Source organism: Calypte anna, chromosome 1 (assembly GCF_003957555.1).
Source record: "Calypte anna isolate BGI_N300 chromosome 1, bCalAnn1_v1.p, whole genome shotgun sequence".
Taxonomy (NCBI): Eukaryota; Metazoa; Chordata; class Aves; order Apodiformes; family Trochilidae; genus Calypte; species Calypte anna.
In genome coordinates this window covers 84,769,726-84,796,886 of record NC_044244.1, presented here as the reverse complement: position 1 = coordinate 84,796,886, position 27,161 = coordinate 84,769,726, and the positions used below count along the sequence as shown (strand labels likewise).

Below are 27,161 nucleotides of genomic sequence, written 5' to 3'. Positions count from 1 at the left end.
TCAAAAGACACAGGGTTAACCCCTCTCCCAGAAAAAGGCAAGCTTCTTTTTATTCACACAGAGTATTATTCACAATTGCAAATCTATTGCAAACTGATAGCTTTTGCTATTACACTTTGTTAATGTATTCACACACTATTTTTTCAAATAATCCAGAATTAAAAGACTGACTTTATGATTTTCATTTTGCCACTCTCCCTGAAAATCTCACCATAAATATTCTTCTTGTATGCAAAGTCTTCAAAGATTCACCCACTAACAATTGTATTAATGGTAAACCTGAATTCAGCCTTATGGAAAAGTCAGGCTTACATATGCACATCCTTTTTTCATGCAGAAAGTACCCCAAGCTGTTTATTATCTCTCTGGAGCCCTAATTTGCCTATTTCTCTCATCTGTGGCTTATCCATATAGATGAATTACATTAATTTTTTTGTAATGCAAGTTTTAAGATTGCAGCAACTTCATTTTTTAGTTCTCAAAAGGAGTCTGGACATTTACAGCTGGCTCAGAGACAGCTGGGCATTTTGCAGTCCAGATCACTAGGAGGAAATAAAGGTTGTAGTTTACCGATTTTTAGTCTCTTTATCTGCTGGATGATTTAACCAAGAGGGGTTCAGTGATCTGGTTTACAGCCTGGGGCAGCATAACTGAATGGACAAGGACAAGCAGCCAAACAGGAGACATCTTCAGCTGATTTCACTACTGGATAACCTATTTGAAGACTATACACTAGGGCCCTTTATGATAGGGAATAAGATAGTGAATTTCTTTATCTCCTTTTTTCAGGAGAATGGTGGAGATAATTTGAAGTGAAGTGATACAAGCTCACAGTAATCATCTGTCCTGCCACAGCTGCTGGTTTGCTACAACAACAATCAGCAAGTTATCTAGACATGTTTACTAAAATGCTAAGCAGCAGAAGAAAACCATTTCCAAATAATTGTTATTTGTATAAGCAATTACACAATAGAGAGAAACAGTTCACAGTTCTCACCACTACTGTTGATGTTCTCAGAGCTGTTTGTAGGCTGACAACAGTCTAGCTGTTTTTTAACCTTCCTAACAACTTTGGGCATATAGATCCAGGTGTGGGCATAATAAAGCAGTCATCATCTCCCATGGACTTCATCACAATGCCTATTTCCAGCCACACTATTAGGACCTGAGTGCACAACCCTCTTCCACTGGTCCTTTCAAAGCTTACATCCAGCCCTGAAAACTGAGCCATGAAAAATCAGAAGGGTGGATCATAAAAAGGACATCTGGCAACATTACCTGTGCATTCTACCTCATACCTCTGCCCTGTTCTGCTGCATCAGCTCTGATCCTGCCCTGTTCCTCCTTCACATCCTCTGTCAGTGGACCTCAGCAGGCCTGGGCTGCACATCCAAGACCTTAATGAAGAACAAGAGTATGGTGGGAATGTCACACTGCCTGTTTTTGTGAACAATTGAAGTCGGATTTTCTTCTGGACAACAAAAGAAAACCTCAAAAAGAGAAAAATGGATACCAGCCAAGAAATGGGGTGGGGGAAAATGTTTATGGATGTTGGCAAATCTACTGTGCAGCTTTCCCATGCTATAAACTACATCACTGTCTGCAAACTCAGGGAAGATACCCTTCTGCAAGCTAAGATGATATGGGACTCGCCTGTTACATCCTCTGTGAATCTAAATTTGTACTTCTTCACTAAAACCACTTAATTAAAGGTGCTTTATTCATCACATGCACTAGGTCAGTATCGCCACAGAACAAAATTTTGACTAAGGCAATAAGGGTCCACACAGCAGGGCTTTAAGGCTCAGATGAAATTAAAGATTTGGAGGCTCTGAGCAACCCCAGTCAGTATAAGAGGGTGGGGGAAGGGCAGCATGTGGTTCGGGATATTTTCACCAAATGTTGAATCACACAGAATATTTCACTCATCTCCAGTGTGAGATCACGACATGACTCCTCTGTAATGAATTCTTTATCTTGGCAGCTCTCCTGCTTTCTCCCAAATGTGCCTCCCTCTCCCCTTCTGGTCCCAGCGCCGTAACATATGGTAGTATTTGGAGAGTGCTCTGGGCCTGGGAGCGGGCTTGGCGGGCCCACACCTGTGCGCTCCCCCTCCTCGCTGCTCCACAGGCGGCCACGCAGGGGTCACACTCCAACACCGCGGCCTCGAATCTCTCCCGCACCCCCCTCGCCGGCCAGGCTGAGAGCTGCCCACGGGGTAGCCACTGTCCCTTGGGTGCGACACTTAATTTATTGCGTGACCCCCAGCCATTCCCCCTGCAAGGCCCGAAAACGTCCCGCCTAGCCACGGCGAGGCCTTCCCTTCGGGCAGCAGGCCGGAGGCGGCTGCAAGAGGAGGTGGTGGAGGCTGCCGCCCGCCCGTGTGGCAGATGCCAAGCGGCTGAAAGACACCAAAGCTCCTGCTGAACCACCTGCGCTTCGCCAGCGGATAAACGGCAAGGCCGCCGCTGAGCCCAGTCCGGACCCGGGCGGTCGGCCCACACCCATACGGCCCCACCGAAGCTCCCCCGGCGGAGGAGCCCGGCAGCTGCCTGCGGGAGGGAGACACGGCCGACACAAACCGGCCGCCGGTCGGGGTGGCGAGGGCGCGGCCGGAACGCGTCGGCCCGCGGGAATCGGTCGCCACGGCGACGCTTGGTGCCCGTCCGCACCGCCATGGGACCGAAGCCGCCCAAGACCGGCGGGACCGCCTCGGCAGGGGCCGAGGCCGAGAACTGGGAGGCCGCGCTGGTGTCCGCCCACCTCGAGGAGGTGAAGGCAGCCGAGGGGCAGCGCAGGGGCTGCTCGGGTTGCAGCGGGACGGGCGGGGCGGTTCCCAGGGATTTCGAGGGGGTCACCGGACCCAAAGCGGCCTCTCCTGCCCCTCCGGCCGGGTTGTGGCAGTGTCGGTGCTGGGGATCCCCACGGTCGCCCCGGGGTTGTCCCGGGGGAGGGCCGTGGATCGTCCCGACGTGCGGCGGGGCTGTCCCCCCGCCACCGAGCAGTGGGTTTCTTGCTTTTCCTCCTCGGCACTTTTCTTTCTGGGGTTCTGGGTGCCAAGTTTCGGCTCGGAGTGAGCTTTTTATAAACTGCTGAACAACGAGGTTTGATGGAGGTGCTGACACAGCATTAACTGTAGCGTTGAAAATGTGAGGCTGTAATTTTCCTGCTTGAGTTTGTGCAGCTAAAAAGGCACTTCTACCACCCCGCCCCCCCTCCCCTTTTCTTATACAGCGTGTGAGGATCTAAAGGCATATTTAGGTTTCCAGGTTCTGTGTAAGCAATGTAATTCTAATAAATCTTGGCTTGTAAGAGAATTTGGTTTCAAGATAGGGTAGTCGTTCAGCAAACAATAATATTTATCTAGCATGTGTTTATCTAGCGCTGCTTCTGCAAGTGAGACAAATTACTTCCTTGGCTTCCTTGTTTGGTGGGTTCCTGTTGCGCCCTATTCAAAAATCAAGGGTGTTTTTCTGTTGTTGGTGCTGTGTTTTGGGTTTTTTCTTTTGACGTGTGTTTCTGGTAAGGATGAGCACTCCTGTATGCAGGAGGAGGCTTTTAAATTGGTTAATTAGTGTCCCCGAAAATGCCACAGATGTCAAAAAAACTACTTCTGTTTTTGTGCGGTAGTAACCATATAGTACACGTTTAGGCAAACAAAAACACTTTTTGAAATAAGCAGCTCAACTAAGGCTGCTGTTTCCCATTTCCCCCGAGAATGTAGACTTTCATTAGAGTTCAAAGGCCACCGAGCTCTTTCTTGCTTGTGAATTACGTCTCTAATCTAGAAGAACCTCACTGAAGCATGAGAACAGGTTGGAGGTTCAATCTCCATCACTTACTGAGTTCCTTCACCTTTCTCTTTTGCTTACAAGCAAGGTGCCAATTAGTGGCTTGTTTTGGTTTGGTTTTTTTGGTGATGTTTATTGTGGTTTTACCCCCAAATGTGGCTATACTTAATTTAAATAAACGTGCTCTGTAAAAGTACATCTTTGACACAAAGATGGCCATGCTGCCAAATTTTAGTTCCTTTTGGACATGGAGTGAGTCAAATATCTTAATTACTTAGTCACTTAGGGTTTTATTAAAAGACTAAAATATTTTCTTAGTATCAAACCTCATTCTGCAAGTTGTCTAAGCTCACAATCCTTTCTCTCTGTATCCCCAGCCCCCCAGTAATATTACAGCATGCAAGATTTAAACTCAAATGCATAAAGGTCAGGAACTGAAAGCAGCCTGTAAAAAGCAGAGTTGAGCAACTGTAATTGTAGCTGCCAGCAGACACACTGTAAATAATTATTTTTTACTCCTCCTCAATGTTGTATGTGATATATGAATCTGAAATTATTTGGGAAATGACAGGAACTCCTATCAATTGAATAAATTTCTCTCCTCACAATTAATGTGCAAAGAATTTTCAAATCTTTTATTTGTATGAATTTAGAGAACAGTCTTTTCCTTTAGTGGAGTCAAAGGGAATTTACTAGAACTGGTTTTAAATTGTACCAGATAGCCTGAGCAATGAAATTTCACATTTTAATGTGTGTTTATGACTTACAGTGTTTTATTAGTCTGATCTATGAAAAGGAGTTATTTTACCAGTGGTGTTAACATTTTATGGACGAGTATGCTAACTAAATTATGATTTAAATGGTATTTACTAACCAAATAATTGCTTTTACTAAACACACTGTGAAAACTGGCAAACAGACAACTTAAAACGTGTACAGAGGAAATATGGATGTTGCAGAGCCTCACTTTATAGTTTATATACATTTTTTTTGTTGTTTCTAATGTGCTGCAGAGAAGAACATGAAGCATCAAGTTGTATTTGCCTTCAGGTGGTTATCAAGATATTTTTACTGGGTTCACTGCAGAATTAAAATACAAAAAATAAATACAGATTTCTTGTTAGTTTGAAACTTTGCATGCTTTGGCTAAAGGGCAATATTTGCTAAGCGAAAGGTAAATTCTGGACAAATATAGACTTTAACAATTGGAAAAAAAATATCTGTTATGTATCCTTATTAGGTAGTGTAATTAAGCATAGCAACTGGAAGCCACATGAAATCTGTAAGGTTTCTCTCATTTTCTTGATATTTTATCTATTTTGAAAATGGAAAGGGAAATTAAAGTTGGTAAAGCCAATGCAAAGGTTCTGAATGGGATAGCTCCACTTTCAATTACTATTCATATTGCTTCCTCTTTAGAGAGGAATTAGCATTCAATTGAGTTTTGATTCTCACCTGCCCAGATTATACAGCAAAAGGTCGGGCTCTTAAAACCAGAATCTGTTAATAATATGGGAATGTGTCAAACAGCAGATAGCAGCAGTGGACTTGCAGATTTCTGAACAGTGGTTTCCTATCCAGTCACAATGTTAGAGCTACAAAATTGTTGATGAGCAAACCTTTTCCAGTAAGGCTGGCTGAGTTTACAAATTTGCAAGTTCCTTCATTGTTGAAAGCAGGTAGTGCTAGAGGGAATATCACCTTAAGTGTGCAGAAATCAGTAATAAATCCCATTATTTCTGAGGCCTTTCTTAAAAATCATGAGATTAAAGAACTATTGCAGTTTGATGATTGTTTGGAGTTTAAGTTTTCAAAAGCTTCTCTTCAGCCATTACAGTTAGATTTGAAATTGTGCTATAATGAAATTAACCTACCAGTTGCAGTCCTAAGAGAAACAAAACAAAACAAAACAAAACAAAACCCCCCATTAAATACCACCAGAATAAGCAATGATGCAAAATGACAGAGTGCCTGGGAATGGGAAGTTGTGGGGTGAGATGGCTGCTTGATGCTTTTCTGGCCGAAGAGATCTAGAATCTGGTACTGCAAAAGTAAACAATATACCTGACTTGTTCAAATATCTTCTCCAGAACTGTTGCCCTGTGGTGTCTAGGAGGTGAAGCAGGGAAAACAATTTATGTTTAAAAAGAAAACAGTGTTTTCTGACCTCCATTTGCTTTTTTTCTTACATGTGAATTGAAAGAATTTTTTTTTAAGCATACCTATGCTAGTCCAGTACTAGTATGCTATGGTAATAAGTAAAGTATGCTATGTATATTGGATGTTAAGAGTTGGGGGAAAAAAATCACATTACAGGGAACACAATGGAGACTTAAGATCAAAATCAGACGAAAATGAGACACCTTTTACTTTTAAAGAAACAATTATTTTGGAAAACTGCTAGCTGCTTTCAAGGTTTTCAGGTGCATCATGCTAGGATTAGAGCCCCTTAGCCTAAAGAACATACACACTTCCCACCTAGATGGTTATTTCTAACACTGAGAGCTACTTCAGTGCATTTCATCTCTTGACATGGTAAGGAGTTTTAAAATGGGGTGGACAGTATCATTTGTGACAATGATTGTGACAATGTTTTCCAGTGAGTGTGGTCTGGCCTCCCCTTAACCAGAGCCAGTTTCATTTTATTTAAGGAGTATTTAGTTACCAATGCCATATTTCCAGCTTCATTTTTTTTCATTCATGTTTGAATCAATGGTGTTGGTTATGTGGGCTATCTGCTGCCTGCATTTTGGTCTTCTTCATTCACAGTACATAGTGAGCATTATCCTCTTAATGGCAGCCTCCCTGGACTGCTTCCATGCTTTCCCAGTAGTTATTTTCTTGGTTTTCTCTATCCTGTTCTTTAAGCTGGGAACCTCATTTGAGGTAGCCTTAGGGTCACTAATCTATCCTCTTTCAAATCCTTTCTCAGGTCTCACTTCTACAATAACATTTGAAAGAATTAAACTAAGTAGAAGAGCAGTTGTATATTGAGGGAGAAAATATTTTTAAAGTAACCATATACATTTTACTACTTTTCCTTCTCATTTTTATGTTGTGATTTTAGGTGGTGAGCTGTAGAAGCAGGGTCTGTTTCTTCTCTATCCTTTCAGTGCCTTGAACATTAAGGATACTGTTACAGTATTGATAATATAAGGGCAAAATTGCAAAAAATAATAAAATTTTAAGGTCAGGAAAGAGCATAGTCAATTAAATACATGAAACTATGTACTAATGCTACACATTCACTCTCCTTGTTGACTGTAGTTGCTGTTCTCAATGTTCAGGTTTCTGAAAAATGTTCTTCAAAATTGGTTAGTCTGGAAATAGATGACATGCTATTACTGCCTGGGAATTTAGTGGAAGGAATGTCTTTTTATTTTGCAGCTAGGGAGGTATAGACTATCTCTAATACCATTTACATTTTTACATACGGACTTTGTCTCAAGTTGCATACACTCCTGTAGAATTAAGTTATGTGAGGTTATAATTTTCACTACCAGTTATCTTGTAAAGCCTCATTCTATTTTTAATGTATTAGCCAATGTTACATATTATGTATTACAGAGTACTCTATAAGTAGTCTCATAGCTGTTCTGTGGAGAAACTTCAGCTGCCTGTTTCCTTGAAGCAGAGAATTCAGAGAGGGAGAAGGTGGGCCACACTGAAGTAAAGGGCATACCTGTTGCTGAGGGCATACCTTTCTCTGAGTGTTTGTGTTTGGATAAATCTTAAGTTTTTTGAAAAAAATTGTTTTTCATGAGCAGAACTGCCCATGTTTTATATTGCTGCTTTGTTACAGGCTGCTGTGAAGGTTTGCTCCAGAATGGAAATCAGGAAAATTCTTTCTCCGTTGCTTTTTGTGCCTTCCTAGAGAATGCATAAGCTTCACTAAGGAGAAAGTTTCATTGCTTGAACAGCTCTGAAAGTGCCTGGGAAGTAGTAGAGTGACTGGAGAATGAGGATTTGGAGGAGGAATCTGAGTATGGAGAATGCTGGAACTGGGATCAGATAATGAAACTAGGGACTAGCTGTACAAAGAGAGTGAGGACAAGAGCTAAGAGAGCCAGTTACTAATCTGGGAAGCATAAGGAGTAAAAGCCAAACTCAAATGAGGAGCAAAGTGAAAATGGAAGGAGAAGGGGGCTAGAAACTTGCTACCAAGAAGACACAGGACTGTAAGACAGTTTTCAGATGCAGGATTATGTTAATCAGTACTAAGCAATTGTAATTTGTTGATACCAACTTCCCAGCATACCAACTTTCCATACTTCCCATGCATGAAGAAAGCATAAGACAGAGCTTTTAGAGCTGTGATGGAAATTCCTTCACATACCTGAAGAACTGCAGAAGGTTGTGGGAGCAGCCTCTGTATTGCTGCTGGACAATGTTTCCCCAGCATCTAGGACAGAACCTGACATTCCTGAGTCTTGCTGCTCTTGTGTTGATAGCAGTCTGTGAAATTTACTGGGTCTCGTTGCCCTCTTTTGGTGGTCCTTGCTGAAGGGGACAGTGTAGTTGCTCCATTAGCTCATGTTGCAGGTGGATGGGAATCCTAAAGGCTGGCAAGCCATGGCAACACCAGGATACTGCCACATGAAGGACCATCTCAATCCCTGTTCTGGAAGCTTAGAAAATTACGTGTTTGAACGTAAGTATGGTCATCCAAATGCCCTCTGTTCAAAGAATGGTAAAGGTTTTGTGTCCAACTCTTGGCACCTTTACAATGACATCTTTAACTTGAAATCAGATTAGCTGCAACTCCTGTGCATGTGTTTTGATTAAAATATTTGAATACCTAGCTCTTTCAAAATACTCCAGTAATTATCTTTGCAACTTTAGGCAGGATGGGGTTTCATATGCTATATCCTCTCCCCCAGGTAGAAAGGAGAAAAGAAATTCAGTGTACTTGGTGTAGTCCACACACAGGCCATTGCTGCTGCCAGTTCTGCCCCAGGTCAGCTGGACATCATGTTTGCATATTCCTAGAGTATCAGTCATATGTCTGCATTTTCCAGCATTTTGTAATTTTAGAAACTTAGGGTTTATTTTGTGCTGCTATAAAACACTGAGGAAGTTTATGATGTGTGGAAATGCAATGGCCCTTTTGGATTGTGTGTCTGCTCTCTAACTACTTGCAGCTTCAGAAGACTACATTTAGTGCCCCATGTCATCTTTCCATCTTTTTTGTTTCTCTTTAGTATTCTGGTGTTTTAAAAATGGGGTATGTATGGATATCACATGGTGTCACATTCATACATGTTGCCTTAAGAGTATGACAAACTATTTCCTTCCATGCAAGCACTTGTAGCTTGAACCTTAGGTAACATTTTGCTTCCTCTCATCCCAAGTCAACAGTTGCTTGAATTGCAAACATTTAGGGTAGATGTTTTTCTAAGCTAAGAGAAGGAACAAATGAAGAAGGGTATAACAAAACTGGAGAAAGAAAATTCTCCTTTTACCACTTACATGTAAATTTTTTTTTTTGAAAGGTCCTTTCTCTCACTTTACCATCAACTCAGGTTTGTTTCTCTTTTCCACAGGGACTTTGTATTTAATATATCCATATGAAAATGTTTTCATAAAAATCCTGACTTTAACACCCTCTCTTAAATTTTCCTTTAAAATCTTTCCCTGCTATGATGCACTGGTATGCAGTGCTGCTTAGCTTGGTCCTTGTTAAAGTTAGTGTCTTGGGACTACCTTGATCTTACTAAATCTCTTTACCTTTATGCAGTTTTATTGATAACTTTGCAGTTTACACATGCAGATGCGCAATGAAAAAAATAATTTGGCAGTTCTTGAAGTGTGTACAGCACAGCCATCAGTGCCACTCCAGTACTCTGCAGTGAGATGTAGGTGGGCTGACTATAGCCACTCTGTTTAGAAAGGAATTCCCATAGGTTGAAGCAGAAGAAATTGAAAAGATGAGAAAACAGTAGAAGTTGCTCAAATTACATAATTTTGATACCTTTGTGTATGTATATCACTAAGTATTGTATTAAAATCCCGTTATGCATTTAATGCTGAAATCAGGATTGGTTTGTTTTTTTCATAAAAATGTGTGTTTTAATGCAAATATTTGAGAACTGCTAGTGATTTAACTATTTAATAGTGCAGTGGAATATAATTTACCATAGATAAATATTTTTTTTAGTTCAGAATACTTGGTGAAGCCATATAGGAACCACGGTATGAATATATACACCCTCACAAAGCATGATTAAAAATAATGCTTTCAGAAAACAGTATCTGGGCATTATCTAATTCCCAGGATGAGGGAGTGGAAATCTATTTTTTTTTATTTTCCTACAACAAATAATGAGAATGATACAGACAGTCAAAATTCACTTGTCTGCTTACTTAAATGTCAAATCTGCAAATGACATTTAAAACTTAAATCTTTGTGTGATGCTAAAGCAATGCTTGCCTGTGAGGTTTGTAGAGGCTGTTGATAGGTATTGTTTTCCGTGGCATAATGCTGCCACCTGACGGCAGAAAGAATCGGTAGGAAGTATAGTACATGCTTTTTCGGGTTGTATCAAGTATGGATATTTCAGTATGATTAATAAAGTTACGTTGAACATGTCTTAAAGGGAGTGACCATGTCTGTAAGGTTACTCCTTGAAACTGCAGAGAAATGCTTTTATTTTCTTGTGTTTTAATACCTTGAATATTTTATTTTGGAAAATAGGATGACTGGAAGCCTAGCATTGCTTTCGTTGTTGGGACCAAAATTGAGGATGAAATCCACACCAAGGCCCTGGCTCTTGCTGTGCAGGTGCCACAGAGGAAGCTCTTCAGCGTGATAACACATGAAGACATTTTCAGACAGGTATTTCAAGAGAGGAACTTTTAATAACAAGTCAAACCCTAGATCTCACTTCTAAATACTAACTTCTTTGGTCTGTGGTAACTACAAATTTCATAATTGATTGAATTACTCTGTAGAAGTTTTTAAAGTTACACTGATTCATAGAAGCTTAAAATGGGAAGCAAAAAGCTTAATGCATAAGCTGTCTACTCCCTCTAAATAGTGAGGTTTTGTTACAGACTATTCTTCAAGGTTCTGATCACAAAGTTCCCTCCCTAAGGTACAGGGAGGGAACTATAAAGTGATTCCTCACTAATTTGGAGTGTGAGTGTAATGTTTGAAAAGGAGGTAACAAGGAAAATAATTTGTATAAACTTAGTCTTCTCACAGTGGAATACTTCATTTCCTTGCAGATCGCAGAATATGTGAATCAAAAAGGAAAAAAGGCTAAAGATGTGCCTATGTACTATGAGGTAGGTTAAAACATGTATTGCAATATCAGTCCTCTTTTACACTGAAGTAAATACAGTTGTGAAATTGTGTTATTCATACCTGAGTAACTGTAAATCTTCTGGATACAGATGATAAAAACACTCAGCCATCTAGATGCTTAAACTGCTTTCTTTTCATGATACCAAGAGTTGTCTGCTGGACTGCTAATTGAGTGAGGATCAAAATGTGTTTTTAGGGATATGAATTTTATTATGTTAAGAATAAGTTATTTGATAGTATTTTGCTAGTGGTGTCACAAATTACAGAAAAGTGACTAGACTTTGCTCTCTGAGATTGTCCCCGTCATTTAGAGAATCTCACCTTCATTTATGAGAATGCAGTGCCATAGGTGAAACACCATATTTGTGTGCTAACATCCATTATAATGTCAGTTTGATGTTAAATTCTAACCTACTTCCTCTAGTGGTGTATGTCAGTGGAGTTAGGAATCATGCTTAGTATAAAGAGGACTTCCTTATCCCTACCTTGTTAATGTTTTACTTAAACCTTGTGAGAGGTTATAAAATCCTGTGATTAATTAGAAGATTGATGAATTTTTTCTCAGGTAGAGTTTTATGGCCCTACAGACCTGGAGCGTAAAGAATTTTGAATTTCTCTAAAAAGATCTTGTTTGCATTCTAGTTCTGCAATGACTAATAAACTTTTTATGTGTCTCAGGTTTTGGTGGACTTAATAACAGATCTTTTTAGTTGCAGTCTGTTTTTCAGTAATGCCAGACCACTATCTCAACAAGTCCCTTTGGAATTATTTACCACTGACATGGCTGTGAATTTTATGCAATTAACCCTCTTCGTTTAGGACTAGCCTCCCAGGCAAACTCACCCTTATATTACCTAGGATGTAAAACCCATTCAGTCCTACTGACAGAAGGATTTTGAAGTCTGGTTCTAAGCAGAAGCTTTGTATGATACCTGTATTTAATTACTAAGAGCAATTTTCCTTGTGAAGTGGATACTTATTAAATTCCAGCTGTCAGTGCTGTGTCTCATTAGTTACTTACTTGACTCCTCAAAGACATTTTTTTCTCTCTTCCCTTAACAGAGAATATAAAATGCCTGTTCTGACCTTTTGCTTGGACTCAGTTTCCGTTCTGGCTGTAGCAAATTAAAAGATTGATCGTGTTGCCACAAGCATTAAGATCCTGTCTCTCTGGATAGAATTTGCTCCTGAGCACTCACTTAAAATCCATGTGTATTTTGTGCATTCAAAGCTTTCACTGCATTGAGGATAAACAAGTACGAAGTTAGCACAGAACACAGGGCTGTCCAATGTTCTGAGAGGAGCTTTTCTATCTTAACTGCATCCAGTTCTCTATGTGGTAGAATTCAATGCACTGTCATTTCCTCACGTGCATTTTCACTTCTAGGGAGGCTGTAAAAGAGCTTTCTGAAGCTTAATGGGCTTTGAACATATGAAGTGTACATATGTGTGAATTTGGGACTGATGACATACATACTAATGAGGTTATTAATAGTACGAATAGTAACGTTGTTACCCATGTCATTGATCTTGCACATTGCATCCACTGAAATGCAGGGGTTTTTTAATAAATTTCAGTGCAGCAGTCTGCAGTACCTGCACTGAGTCAAGAAATGTTAACAAACTGCTGTCTTGATTTGTATTTTTGTGCTAATTTAAGCATGCAATTAAATGGTGTTTGGTTGAGTCCCTCATAAAAATGCCATGGAATTTTTTTTCTTTTTTTATAAAAGGTGAAATGTTATTTTTCCTGTAAAATACCAACAGATTTCATAATGAATCAGATAAATTTACTATGTATAATTGTTCCAACAGACAAGACCTAAAACTAAAAGTTAATTTGAATAAAATGTATGCATTTTATAAGCAAGGTGTATATCTCTTATTGTTTACCACTACTAAATATGATAGTGTTTTATTTTCTGAATTTTGATTTTCAAAAATCTATTCATGAAGCTGGTTTTCTTTTTCTTTGAAAATTCTTGTGAGATTTACTTCAGCAGCTGGATGTGGATGGAAGGATTTTTTTATTATTTTATTATTTTCTAGTTTTGTACTCTGTGGGACAGGGTCAGGAAAGTTGCCTTTGTGTTACTCAGAAAATTTGGAGATTTAACGTGCCTTTATCGTAATGGAAAAAGCTGGAGCTTGGGAGTAGTACTGTGGAGAGGAAAGATTTTGAAAGATGGAGCCCCATGTGGCCCCTTCATGTGAGGAGATGAAATATATGGGCTTGCTGAAAATGGACAGTTAAATAAGAGACGTGGCCATGAGAAAGAGGGAAGGGAGAGAGATACAGGACAATTTTATGTTTCTTTCAGATAAGCTGAGAAGCTTGTGATAAAGGGTTGTGGAAAGATAAAAAGACACAAGTGACAGAGACAAGAGCAGTTTTATTTGGATGTGGATCTTAGAATGATGCATAGAAAATGTGCTTTTGAAGCTAGTAAAACTGAAATCTTGTAACAGAAATCCTTCTACACACTTCTTCTGGAAAAACCATCCTAGGTAACTAAAAAAGCTTGAATTCAATTAAAAATGTTAATCCTTATTCCACTACGTATCAAGAATTAATAGATTGATTCTACTTTCTCACGACTAGGCTCCTATGCATAGGTTGTCAAGCTGAAAAATATTATCAAATCAGGACCCAAATCTAAATCTGGGACCATTCTCATGCTGGCATTCTGTGAGACTGAAGCAGAATAAGTCAGCTGTAAGTAAGTGTTTCCCAGCTGTTAATCACTGGGTAGATAGCTGATTCTACTGGTGTCTTCTGCATTTTAGGCATGGGAGGCTGCATGAACATTTCATTTTCAGAAATCCTCACTGGGCTTATGATTCCTTGAGGACAGATACAGGCGAATACAAGTTAGAAAAGCTCCCAGGCTTGGCAGAACTCTGTGTGAGTGTACATAGATAGATATATAGATATATGTGTATACCAAACAAACAAAGAAATAACCAAGAGTAAGTCCCATCTTCTGCTGGGGTCTGTACAATATGATGTGGAAGTAAGCATGTTTTAAGTAGAAAAGATGGGCACATTTCAGGGGAGGAGGCCATCACACAAGCAGAATGAGGTCTGTGAGAGTAGCAAACAGATTTTTTTTCCACCATCCTGTACACTATCTTTAATGATACCTGTTTTGGTTTTTGGTTTGGTTTTTTTTTGTCCTTTCTTTCTCTTCATCGATGCTCTGTGAGACACAGACCTTTGAAAAGATTTTCCTTCTCCCATTATCTCTAGTAAAACTGACCCAATGCTCTCTGTGTTCTTCTCATCCTAGGCTTGGAAGTGCTTGTTACAGTTTACACTGTTCAGGCTTACAAAAGGATTTATCTGTTTTCTCAGGATACCATACTGAATCCTGCAGAAAAAGAAAACCAAAATAAAATGCATATATATATATATGTATAAGATAAGATCACTAAATTGTTTGGATTCTTTTTTTTCATAAGAGAGCTACTGACAAGAAAATCTGTAAACACTGTAAGCCAGAGGTGGCTTTCTTACCAGTAATGCTGTCACCAATTTTTTGTTTTTAATGTTCTAGATAGTTTCATACTGGCAGAAGAGGCTATTTTGACCCTGTATCAGAGGCCACAGTATTTTTTAAAAAAACATATCTCTGTATTGAAAATTTTTAAAACAAGATTGGATGTTTTTTTCTAAATGATTGGTAACAATTGAGAATCTGGTCAAAATTCATTTGTTTCTGGGGAGGAGCATTTCCTGATAAAAGTTATATCTAGTTTCAGTGTAAGTGTGTGCTTGAATGGGTGGCTTACAGCCATTTTTAGTAAATCAGATAAAATCTTACAGTTACTCATCTCTGTGTAGAAACTCTTGAGACTGTATTTAAGTTGTCTCCTATTTTTTCTCTGTATAGAATCATGGAATCATAGAATGTATTGGGTTGGCAGGGACCTTTAAAGGTCATCTAGGCCAACCCACTGCCAGTGAACAGGGACATCTTTAATTAGATCAGTATGCTTAGTGCCTTTTAGAGCTTGACTGTGAATGTGTCCATGCGTGGGGCTTCCACCATCTCTCTGGGCAACATGTTCTTGTGTTCTTACCACCTTCAGAGTAAAGAGCTTCTTGATACTTTAAATAGCAATGTGCAATAAATTGATTCCTGTTTTTTGGTTGGGTTTTTTTTCCAAGTCTTTAATAATTTCTGTGAGTCTTCTCTAACAAATATTTACAATTCACTAATTTTATCTAATTTTGGAGACCAAATGGACTTAGAAATTTTGTGGAATACATATCAAATGTAAGCATAACATAATGCATGTACTCCTATTTGATAGCTCATCCAAAAAAAAAAGAAAAAGAAATCTGAAAATTGTATAAGTTACCTTGGCTATTGTCTTCCGCTGAGAACTAATTTTGGATTTTTTGGTTTTCCCATGATCAATAAGCATTTCTGAAACTTGCCACTTTACAGATTCTCTATCCTGTAAATGTGGCCTGTTTTCTTTCTTTTAAGTCTTGTAATTTAGCACAGTTAGGTCATATTACTTTCTTGCACTTCGCTAACTACATGTACCAGATTTCGTTGTGTGAATCAGTTTTCCACTACAGTCTTTACATCTTTCATGGGTATTGTGTCTTCTGGAGATCTTATGATTAAAAACTTAATAGTTTTTTCCCAGATCACTAGCAAACTTTTAAATAAAGTAGTCTCAATATGTTATATCATAAAATCAGCCAGGTTGGAAAGGACCTCTGAGATCATCAAGTCTTTAACCCACTTCTGCCGTGGTTACCAGACCATGGCACTGAGTGCCACACCAGTCTCTCCATCCCTGGAGGTTTTTAAAAAGAATCCACCACCTCCCTGGGCAGCCCATTCCAATGCCTGATTGCCCTCTCTGTAAAGAATTTTTTCCTAATATCCAACTTAAACCTCCCCTGGCAGAGCTTAAGTCCTTGCCCTCTTGTCCTACTGATGGCTGCCTAGGAGAAGAGCCCAACCCCCCCTGGCTACACCCTCCTTTCAGGGAGTTGTAGAGAGTGATGAGGTCTCCTCTGAGCCTCCTCTTCTCCAGGCTGAACAGCCCCAGCTCCCTCAGCCTCTCCTCATAGGGTCTGTGCTCGAGTCCCTTCACCAGCCTGGTTGCCCTCCTTTGGACCTGCTCCGGGACCTCAATCTCCTTCTTGAACTGAGGGGCCCAGAACTGGACACAGTACTCGAGGTGTGGCCTCACCAGGGCTGAGTACAGGGACACAATCCCTTCCCTGGACCTGCTGGACACACTGTTCCTGATAGAGGCCAGGATGCCATTGGCCTTCTTGGCCACCTGGGCACACTGCTGGCTCATGTTCAGCTTCCTGTCAATCCAGACTCCCAGGTCCCTTTCTGCCTGGCTGCTCTCAGCCACTCTGTGCCCAGCCTGGAGCTCCCCATGGGGTTGTTGTGGCCAAAGTGCAGGACCCAGCACTTGGCCGTGTTGAACCTCGTCCCGTTGGAATCAGCCCAACTCTCCAGTCTGTCCAGGTCCCTCTGCAGAGCCCTCCTCCCTTCCAGCTGATACACACTCCTCCCAACTTACTGTCATCTGCAAATTTGCTAATGATGGACTCAATCATCTAAATCATCAATGAAGATATGAAACAGAACTGTGCTTCAGAACCCACTGGAAATTCACCTGTTTGATGATGAATCTTTGTTAGTAATTGCATTTTTAGATCTGTCACTTCATGAGTTTGAATCTTTGACAGTGTCTTATTATATATGGAATGCTAAGTCAGTAGTTGAAAGATAGCTAGAGAATTCCGCTTTTCAGTATGTCAGTATTATCTGCTATTAATACTGCTTAGATTGTGTTGACAAGATCTACTGGGTTTTGATATGCCTAGCTTTTAAAGCTGCCTTTTTGCAAATATCTGCTTATTAATGCAGTGTTGCAGCCGTACTATCTGTTGTTTTTTCTGAATATAGAGCAAAATAATCACTGATTAGCCCTATTTTTCCTGCGTCTTCATTGACTCTTCTACTTTTTGTATTTAATACCAAACCAATGCCATGTTAAGGATTATTTTTTCCTGATACGTTTTAAAAAGAAAGTACATCTGTTATTGTCTTTACCACTTATGGCATAAGTTGTTTTCTTCCTGTCTTTGCTTTTCTTTGATAAATCTGAAACAGTGTGGACTTTTAAATAAGTCTGTCCAGGATCTTTTTACCTATCTGATTGCACCGAATTATCTCTCTTTGATTCTTGCATTAGCTTGCATGTCACATGCAGGAACTGTTAATAGTTAAACATGAGAGTAGAGAATTTGATTACAAGTTGTTCTGCTTCTTGTCATAGTTGGCTGAACACAGAGCCTGTTTGATTCTCCTGTTGACTCACTTCCAGATCTTCAAGGCAAATGGTTCTCAAATAAAACCTCACTTTATTTTACCTCCTTGCTAGCAGGGAAGGAGTATCAACTCCAATATTTCAAACTTAGGACTCATAAAAGCAGGAAAAGTGCCAGTTTTAATATCTGAGTCGGGATACATAACAACCAACACCAGGCATATTGAGATATCAACCTAGTTTTGCAGTCTCAGCAAGCTAAAGAGACCCCCAAATTAAATCCTACTGCCAAGCATCATATGCACAGTTTTGGCCTTAGTATTGCATTCAGTCAAGTGCTTGCATGTAAATCTCAATTAGTTCATGCTTTATTCAACTTATTTTGAGGACTAAAAGATTCTTGGTTAGAAATAGAATCTTGCATTGTTTTAAATTATTTATATGATACATGGGCTTTTTTATTTGTTTCATGTTTTTCCCTAAGATTATACTGTCAGAATCCCTGGAAAATGGTGCAAAGTTCACAGTAATTCTTGCCTTAATAGGCAATAGGCTGTAGCAGAGACAGAAAGATACTTGGGTTTTCTAGATGTAAATGAAACAGATTCCTGTCCTGACACTTAAAATACATGACCCAAGATATTAAGAACTTCTGTAAGATAGTAAATACAGCAGTGAACAAGCTGAAGTGGAAGAATTTAATTTAATTTGGCCAGAAAATAAGGGATTTAAAGCAGTCTTTAAAAATTGCTGTGAATTAATGCTTTACTAGAGTAGTTTAGAATGTACATTTACGAAGTGAGGGTTGCTACTGGTAAGACATTTGAAGTGCTGGTCACATCATGATGTAAAGAGTACATCCAGTTCAGACTGGAACTGAGTATGTAGTTCCTGGCATTGTGCTATATTGTATTATATACACTTATACTATATCTAACTATACATATAGTAATATATTACATAAATTTTACATATCTATAGAAAATGTGTGTGCAGGTGTGTCATTATTAAAAACTATGCCTTGCTGTTACCCCAATTACATTAATTGTGTTCAAGAAACAGCTAAGAATAGCTGCTCTAATCCTAGATAACTTCTATATCTCCTCTCCAGTAGGTCTTAAATACCTCATACCTTTCTATTATTTTATACCCTTCAATTGTCTGATGTCCCTTTCTTAGATTCTCTCATAATTGTATGTAAGGGTATCTCCAGAAATTTTTTTTTTTTAAATTAAAAAAAAAAGAGAGAGGATCACTAGGATCACTAGGGACATATATCATATTATATGAAAACATATAATTGAAGGTAAAATAATTTTGGAATGCATAGATTTTGATAAAACACCATCAAGAATGTTGTGGTCAAGAGTTCTCAAAAGTAGAAATTGCTGTATTAAAAGCTGACCTTCTCAGTCTAAAAATATATGTCAATAGAATTTTGCTTTCATAGAGTCACAGAATCGTCCAGGTTGGAAAGGACCTCTGAGATCATCAAGTCCAACCCTTGATCCACTACCACTGTGGTTACCAGACCATGGCACTGAGTGCCACATCAGTCTCTTCTTAAAAACCTCCAGGGACAGAGAATCTACCACCTCCCTGGGCAGCCCATTCCAATGTCTGATCACCCTTTCTGTAAAGGAAAATAACTTTGTAATAGCAGTTAGAAATTGGTTTAATTCCACTGTAGAACAAAGTTAATTTTAAAAGTAGCTGTAAAATTGAACAGTTCAGGAGCCAAAACTTGTTGACTGTTATTGTTTGATAAAAAAGTTTGACAGTAAAACCAACTTTGATAGCCATGCTGGAATGGTCAGAACGATAGAAAGATGCAATTTTGTTTTTCACTTCAATACAGAAAAAACCTAATACTGTAAGTCTTAAATGTCATAATAAAATTAAAGTTCTCTAGTCAGCCTTTATCAAGTGCTCTTGTGTTGCATGCAAGAAAATTTTAATGCAAAAGGACTTGGCCTTTAAGCTGTATAGATATGCAGAGGATTAATGCTCAAGAAGCAGTTGGGAATTGTCATTAAATGAAGATACCTTTTAGGGAGGTACTGGCTCCAGGGAAGCATAAGGGAATTTACATCCTGCTGTAGGCACTATTGACTTACCAGTCTTCAGCTCTGTTTTGCCTGCTACCAAGCTCTTATCAGGTACATAGTTGTACAGAATACAGTATATTTTGTACATTATTGTACTGCATGAGGTGGTACATTTACCTGAGATTTTTGTTGTCTTGTCTTCTGAGGCATTTAACTACTCTTCCTTGTAGGTCCAAGTGTTTAGGTCAGTTTACTTAAAAGGATGCTAGGGAAAAATATTGAATCGGCAAGTTTGAGAACTCCTGATGATCTTTGGCAATTTGCTAATATCAATATGAATGAACCTTATGGAAGACTACCAGTGTCTGCATATCATCTTATCTTAGATTTACCCCCTCTTTATCTCACAAGAGTGCTTTATAAGCGGTTTCACAGACACAAACACAAATCTTTGGCATCTTCAGATGAACTGCAAACTTGCTTCATTCACATTACTCCTAAATAAGGTTCAAATATTCCAAGATCTCCTACATCATAAAGATTTTACTAGAAATCACTGAGAAAAACCTCCACAAGCTTCTGCCTGTCCTGCTTACCTTAATTTTTCATAATGTCTTTCACTGGCAGACTTCTCAGTGCTTGCTAAATTCCTTGGACAGGCAGCTGCCTCACTGTACCAATGTCCAAAAGAGTACAATATCATTGTCAAATGTATTCTCAGAACTTGGAGAAATGGAAACAAAATAAAATGTCCTGACAAAAAACAAGATATCCACCTGGGTTCAGCAGCCCTTCTGGAACAGCCTAGTTCTTTGTTTTATATGCCATTTCAGTATGGGAGTCTTAATGTCCCAGGTCATCCTAGTGGCATTAGAGGCATCTCTGTGATTAGGTAAATAGTTCTAAGCATCAGATAACAGCAAAGGGACTTCTATCTCAAATACAGGAATCACATGCCACCTTAAGGGATGAAGTATTACCCAGAATAAAGCTGTATCACTGTCTTTGCATAAACCTTTGCCATTGTCAGAGTATCTAATGCTGCTGTATGATCAATAGTGGCATGTATAGCCCTTTCAGTTACCAAATTATATGCCTTCCATTTGGGATTCATCTATTCCATGAGACTGAACTGATAGCACTATGAACCACTCATTCCCAGAAATGGTAGTTGTTGGCAATTTCAAAAGCCTCTGCAATTCAGCATCTTTCTTAGAGGACCCCTCTAATGAGACTGCATCACATTAAGAAGCACCAGGATTTCTAAATGCTAAAACTAGGGCAAGAAATGTTGAGGTACTGCAAGAAAAAGATGTCTTCTAATTTTCTGATTCTTCTAATTCTTCTGATTCTGACCTCCTAGAGGTCAGGTTGTTATTTACATGAGACAACTGACCATTTTAATTTTTTTGTTCTGTTTCATAAGTTACTCTTCTTCATAATCTTCATTATCTAGGATTCTAGATTAAATGCTTGCAACATGTGTTATTATTTTACTACTGTTAGTTGTAATTTGACCTGAGGCCATTCATAAAACTAAAAATTGCTGATAATTTCTTTTCTGGGAAAGAAACTTGATGCATTTTGAAATTCAAAAACTTGCTTTTGAATACTGGTGAGAACTTGGCTTTGCCTCCTAAATTACAAGGTTTCCTGCATGCATGCAGCTTGGTATAAAACTGTGTTTCTTCTATGCAGGTTTTGTTGAAATCTCTATGTGACTAGAGCAAACAACAGTTACATCTGTAACAATGTCATCCTTAAATTGGCAAAGGGACCTTCTGGAGTAGCCATAGGTCACATGAGAAAACCTTCTCAATGCATAAAACTTCTTCCTGAATTAACAATGTTAACATCTAATCTTTGGAATCACTGAATATTCATATTGTATTTTGTCTTCCCTTAAAGCAGCTTGTTTGGGTAGCAGCTAAGTGGTCAGGAAGCCATACTCCTATGTCATAGGTGGTGAGAGCTGTTTAAAAAAGCCAAGGTAAAAGATTATCTTAATTTTTATGTTATGTATTTTCTCATTTTTACTTAAATTAGGTCACTCACCTGGTTTTATTTCCCGTAAAACATTTTTAAGTGATTATAACATTAAGACACATAGGCTGTACATATGTCTTAGAAAGTTATCATTCTGCATTGCTGAGATTAAACCAATTAAGGTATGCCTTCAGGTTGCACATTTTCTGTAGAGACAGGTTTAAAGAACAAACCTTCTTACAATGGATTTTTTCTAACTATGTTTTTGCTAACCAGATCAAGCTGTGTTGTGATATCAGTGCCAACCTAGTTTTCTAGGGCACAAGCAGCCATGCCTGCTGCCTTCAGAAATGTCCTCACAATAGCAAGGCAGATATTTAATAATAAAAGGATATGTATTAGGTTAGTATTGCTCGACAGGTAAAGTGTCCTATGGCTCTTTTAGTAGGTTTGTTTGAAAAGGACTCTGAGAGGCAGAAGAAGACATCACGCCTGCTTTGTTTTTTTTTTAATTCTCTGGATTACATTTTGGTAACATCTTTGATTAAAGGAGATATCTCATTGCCTTAGCTTAACTTTTAGTCTACCTTGTGGATAGATAAGCTCTGTATGAAGTTCTGTTTAGGTATGCTTTTGATTTACTGAACTACATGAGTCCTTAAGCTCAGTTTGAATTGCGAGCCATTAATTCACCAATGAAGGATAATGATTAAGTGAGTGATCTTTTAACATCATAGTTAGAAGGAGGTTCTGAGAGGAAAAATTAAATGAAGCAAATGGCCTGATAGTAGAAACTAAATTGCCTTTCAGCACAGCGTAGGTATGATCTGAAAAATTGTTTCAGTCAGCTCAGTGCATTCCTGGTATTCTTTCAAAATGGTTCATCATAGTATACCACAGTAAATTAAATTATATTAGCAGACTCAGAAATAATTACTAGTATGTATAAAGAAGTCTTCTTTGGACAAATAAATTTATCAGTATGACACATGCATGGTTTGTTCCATAGTTTATCTTAAAAAATTCTTACAAGTGATTCACAGTTCTGATGGCAGATTGTAATAAGTGAAGATCCCTTTTTTATCCCCTAGTTTTATTAACTTCCTCATGCAAACACATTTGAATAGTAAATAATAACTTGTTTGGTATGTGTAATATGTATAATAATAATGTATAATATGTGTAATATGTATAATCCATATAGCCTCTGGCGGCTCTTCTGCTTCAAACTGACTTGTGTCAGATACTAAGGGATTTGACTTACTAAGGACTTCTTCTAGGAACAATTATGTTTCTTTTAGGATGTGTTATGTGAGTCTTTATATATATATGTGGTAGCCTGGGTTTCTTACAGTTTCAAGAATAGGGGGGAACACAGGGCTTTAGAACACTCAGCTTGGATATGGGAGAACTACGATATTAAATGGGCTGAGCACTGTTCATAGCAAGTACTGCTACTGCTTCCAAGTAAAAGTAAAGCTGTGAAAGCTTATAAAGCAATTTATCACTTTGAAAGCTTTTTGATTATGATTTTGCAGTATGGTCCTGTCTATTGAAAAGAAAGCATTTCAAAAGGTACTACAAAGACTGTGGCTTGAAATGTTTCCCTGGCTTTTAAGACCCCTCTCCTATCTCAATGGTGCTAGCATCTGTCAATTGTATAGTGTCCCTTTCCACCAGGCAGCTAAATCTCTGTGTCATTCATACTGCCACCATATGAGATCAAATACTGCATCACTGAAGCCTTTCTACCCTTCACAAATGTGACCCCTGCTGTGTGAGGAATGCTAAGTTTCCTCTTCCTTTAAAGGAAAAGAGGCCCTACCTAACTGAGTTTGTCCATCCAAGTTTCCATGGTTTCTCACATTAAAAAAAAGGTCATCACTGCTGGGATGAAGTATAGCCAATCTGAAATGAATCCACCTCATAGCATCCAAAAAAATTCCTTCTGTACTGCTACCAAATCTTTGTCTTCAGCTTTTCTTTTTTATTGAGGCTCTGTGGATTCTTAGCTATTTATGCCAGGTGTCTGCATAATTCACAGTGCCACAAATGAAGTAAACATGCATAAGAGTAATAAATTTCATTTTTCTCTCTTGTGTGTGGATCAGTTTATGTTCCGTCTTTTAAACTAGCAGCGATGAAGCATTGTTTTTAATTTGCTTATGTATAAAGCAGATTTTACATTGCTGTATGGAAAACTATTTGCTTTCTTTATACTGCCAAATGCAGTGTACTCATTTTATCTTAGACATATTTATCTGACCACTGTCCATAGACATGAAATGTACTCTTGTAAACAGAGTTTATACTTTTCTAATGCCTCACATAAGAAAATTTGTCCTTCCCACACGCTCAGAGTTGTCCAGCTCACTATAGATAGACCTTGGACAAGTCTCTTCATTTCTGCATTCTTTATCTTCAAAATAGGAATAATTTTGATGCATTGCTTTTGACTAGCAAAATGCTTTGAACTTTTCAGGAAGAATGGGTTCTAAAAGAGTCTAAGTGTTCCTTCCTTCTTCCATGAACAATAAATCAAAAACTGCCATGGAGCCAAGTTACTATATATATACTTTTCAGGAATTCTTCCAGAATCCATCCATTTTCCCTCTATTGTGTTTCAAGACATGTGCAACTCATCTAGATTAGGCAATTGAGAATCATCCCTTCCCATAGACTGTTAGCACCATTTTTGAAAAAAACAAACCACACCTATATGACAATTTTTCTCTCTAAAGAGATTACCATGGTATTTCATGTATGTGTGGGATACATATATTAAATAAATAAATGCAACAGTATTTATTTCAGAGTACAGATTTTCTGAAGTTAACTCTGGGCGATTATTCTTTGCTGGCATATCTAGTAGTTTCTAGTATGCCTACAGTTTGTGGGAGTTTTAAAATCTGTTGTTAATAAATCCTCACTTTTCTGCTGTGACTGAAGTCAATGAGAATCTTTCCAGAAGCCTTCTATGGCTGGCTTGTTGAGATAGTGACCAATCAGTATTACTCTGAATATGAAAGATGTAAAGCAGAACTGATCTTAACCATAATGTATTTTCCAATATGTACTTTAAGAAAATAATCAGATTTGCTAGTGTTGGAGGGACAGGAGTGCTTTGGGAGAGTTTAAAAATGCAAATATTTGTATTGTTTTGTCTCCCTGTTATATGGTTGAGAAAAATCCAAAATTTAAGAGGCTTCTTTTTCTTTACTTTGTTTGCATATGTATGAAACAGTAATTTGGTGTATAATAGTCTGGATTTCATTTTGGTTTTGTTTTATTCAGAGGAGCTTTTTTAGTGGTTATGTTTGCTTACCTAGCTTTTATTTGAGAACTTAATATTTCTCTAAGCTGGGCAAGAAACTATGAAAGCTTAAAGCTAATTGATGGAGTTTGCATTAGACAAGACACAGTTCAGTGAGATGCAGTGTGCACCTTCATTGTCTCAATGTTAGCAAGCAAAATTGACACCATATGTGCCCAACTGTAATTGCTCCAAGAAGGGAAAAGAGAAACATGTCAGAACATTTGAGTAACACCTAATTCAGCCCATGGTTATAAATAAAGCTGATGGTTGCTTAAAAACAAAACTAGGAAAATATTATGGTTATATTATTCCTCAGCAGTGCTTCCTACATAGGTGAACTTTATTACAGAGACAACACAAGTGAAAAGAAACATGTAACAACTTTTTTATGGTATTTTTATGTTATTTTATTTTTTTCGCAGTAAATAAAGTGGTTATGAGGCTCCAAGGAAAACGGCCCAGATGTTAGTGAGTTGTATGAAATTTAGTGGAAACAAGCTGTAAAAAACATAGTCATAAAACAGCCTGTCAATGCCACACATCTGGACAATGCAGCTGTATGTTCCCTCTGCTGTCATCGCCCTAAGAAAACTCAATAGCCTTATTTCACCCCAATTAGCCTGCATACCAACAGAATCAGAATTACACAGGGAGGAGGTGTATTTTCACCAAGACAGACTCTCTCAAATTCCCTTAAGTTTTTATCTTTCATTCAGAGCTAGTGCTTTAGACACTAGTGACTTGGCAACAGTACTTCAAAGTGTTCCCCTTGATTTGCTGTTGAATTTCTTTTAATGTATTACTTCATAATATGTGGTTGCTTCATGTTGTTTTGTTGTTTAAAATCTAAAAAAAACCCCCACATTTTACTCTAGGAACTGTATGTCTGTTGAGTTTTATGTGTATCCTAGAAGTTTTCTTCATTCTAGTTTTATGTCATACTGGAGCAGAGAACTTCGTTTGAGGTCTTATGGAACCAGAGAATAGGTATGCATCTGATTGATATGTTGTTTTTTCTGGAGGTGTGGCCATATTGACCCATTCATTGTATGACATGAGATAGCTCTTCTTCATTTCACTATGCAAAATTAAAAATATGCAAGTAATAGTTACTTTGGGGTGGTGTTTTTCTTCTCAGGTGATAGAAGTAGCCAAAGCCATTCTGAATAGCGGTGAAGAAATTCCAGTAACACTAACTGGAAAGCTGTTGAAATTTCAACTGCTTTCTCTCAAAGAGAAGGACCTTCAGAGAAGAGAAGCTGAAAAGAAGGTACAATACTAAGCCTTGTGGATGATGCTTAATTGCCTTTATGAAGACACTTCTATTCAAGTGCTGTTTCCATCAGCTGAACTTTCTCCTCATACTTAACTTTCTAGATCTGTAATTGAAAAGAAATATGAATAGAAATGTATCTTTTCAAGTTAATTCATCTGGGGGGAAAAACTCTCCATTACTCAAATGAAGTAAGACAGGGGAAAAAAAAAAAAAAAAGAAAAAAGAAAAAATACTGTGCAAGAACTGTTTGCTAGAGTGAGAATTAGTAATGTCTTCTCTGAGTCTTAGGACCAGTAGATAATAAAGCTAGAAACTGGCTTCAGCTGAGTATATCTCTGGTCAGTAAAGGCAGAAAAGGTTATTGCTCAGAGAGACACCAAGGATAGATGCAGAGCAGCACTGTGAAGGTGTTATCATCATGAATCCCTTCTCTACCGGACATTTAGAGATGTTATCTGTCTCATCGTCCAGCACTAAGGCAAGATAAAATATACATAACCTGTTCCTGGCAGATATTTGTTGAACCTCTTCTTAAAACCTTCCACGGCTGTGCTTTTGCTTTTCTACAGTAAAGAGAATTACTGCATAACTCCCTGTGCCACGTAGGCATTTCTCTCGAGAGCATTTCTGAATTTTACAAATACGAAATGCATGAAGGAATGAAAAGCAGGAAAAGATTTTATGCTTTGGTTTTGAATTTTAACTGATCACAACTTCTACAGCTGGAAAGTCTGGTTTCTCATCTGTATCTAGGAAAAGCAATTGTGTAGAGTCTACTGTCCTATCTCAATTGCAAGGAGAGCTTTTCCCATTTTTTTAATATCCTTTAAAGTGACACCAGGAGGATGGTAACAATAAGTTAGTATTGTTTTGTTGTATTTAATTGAGCTGTGCACTCTTTAAATGTCATTCTTGCATAGTTTTTGCATAGTACTGCTGATGAGTAGAAATGAGGAGGTTTTCTTGCTCTTATAGCTCCTTGCTTTACCTTAATATATTTTGGATTATTTTAATTTTACACTCGCTCTGAGCTTTCTGGATTTATAGAGTGAGGCTCTGGGATACTTACAAAATCTTTTTTCATTCTTTACTCTTAAATTACTGAGCAGAAGTTAATGTAGCT

At 38.3% G+C, this 27,161-nt stretch overlaps 1 protein-coding gene across 1 annotated transcript in view; it reads left to right on the top strand.

Annotated features, from left to right (window-relative positions):
• Positions 1-2,676: 2,676 nt before the first annotated feature.
• Positions 2,677-27,161, top strand: part of SPAG17 (sperm associated antigen 17) — a 99,966-nt gene continuing 75,481 nt past the window's right edge. The window contains 4 exon segments of the mRNA XM_030451530.1: positions 2,677-2,772; positions 10,486-10,626; positions 11,019-11,078; positions 25,901-26,032. Coding sequence (XP_030307390.1) covers positions 2,677-2,772; positions 10,486-10,626; positions 11,019-11,078; positions 25,901-26,032 — 429 coding nt within the window.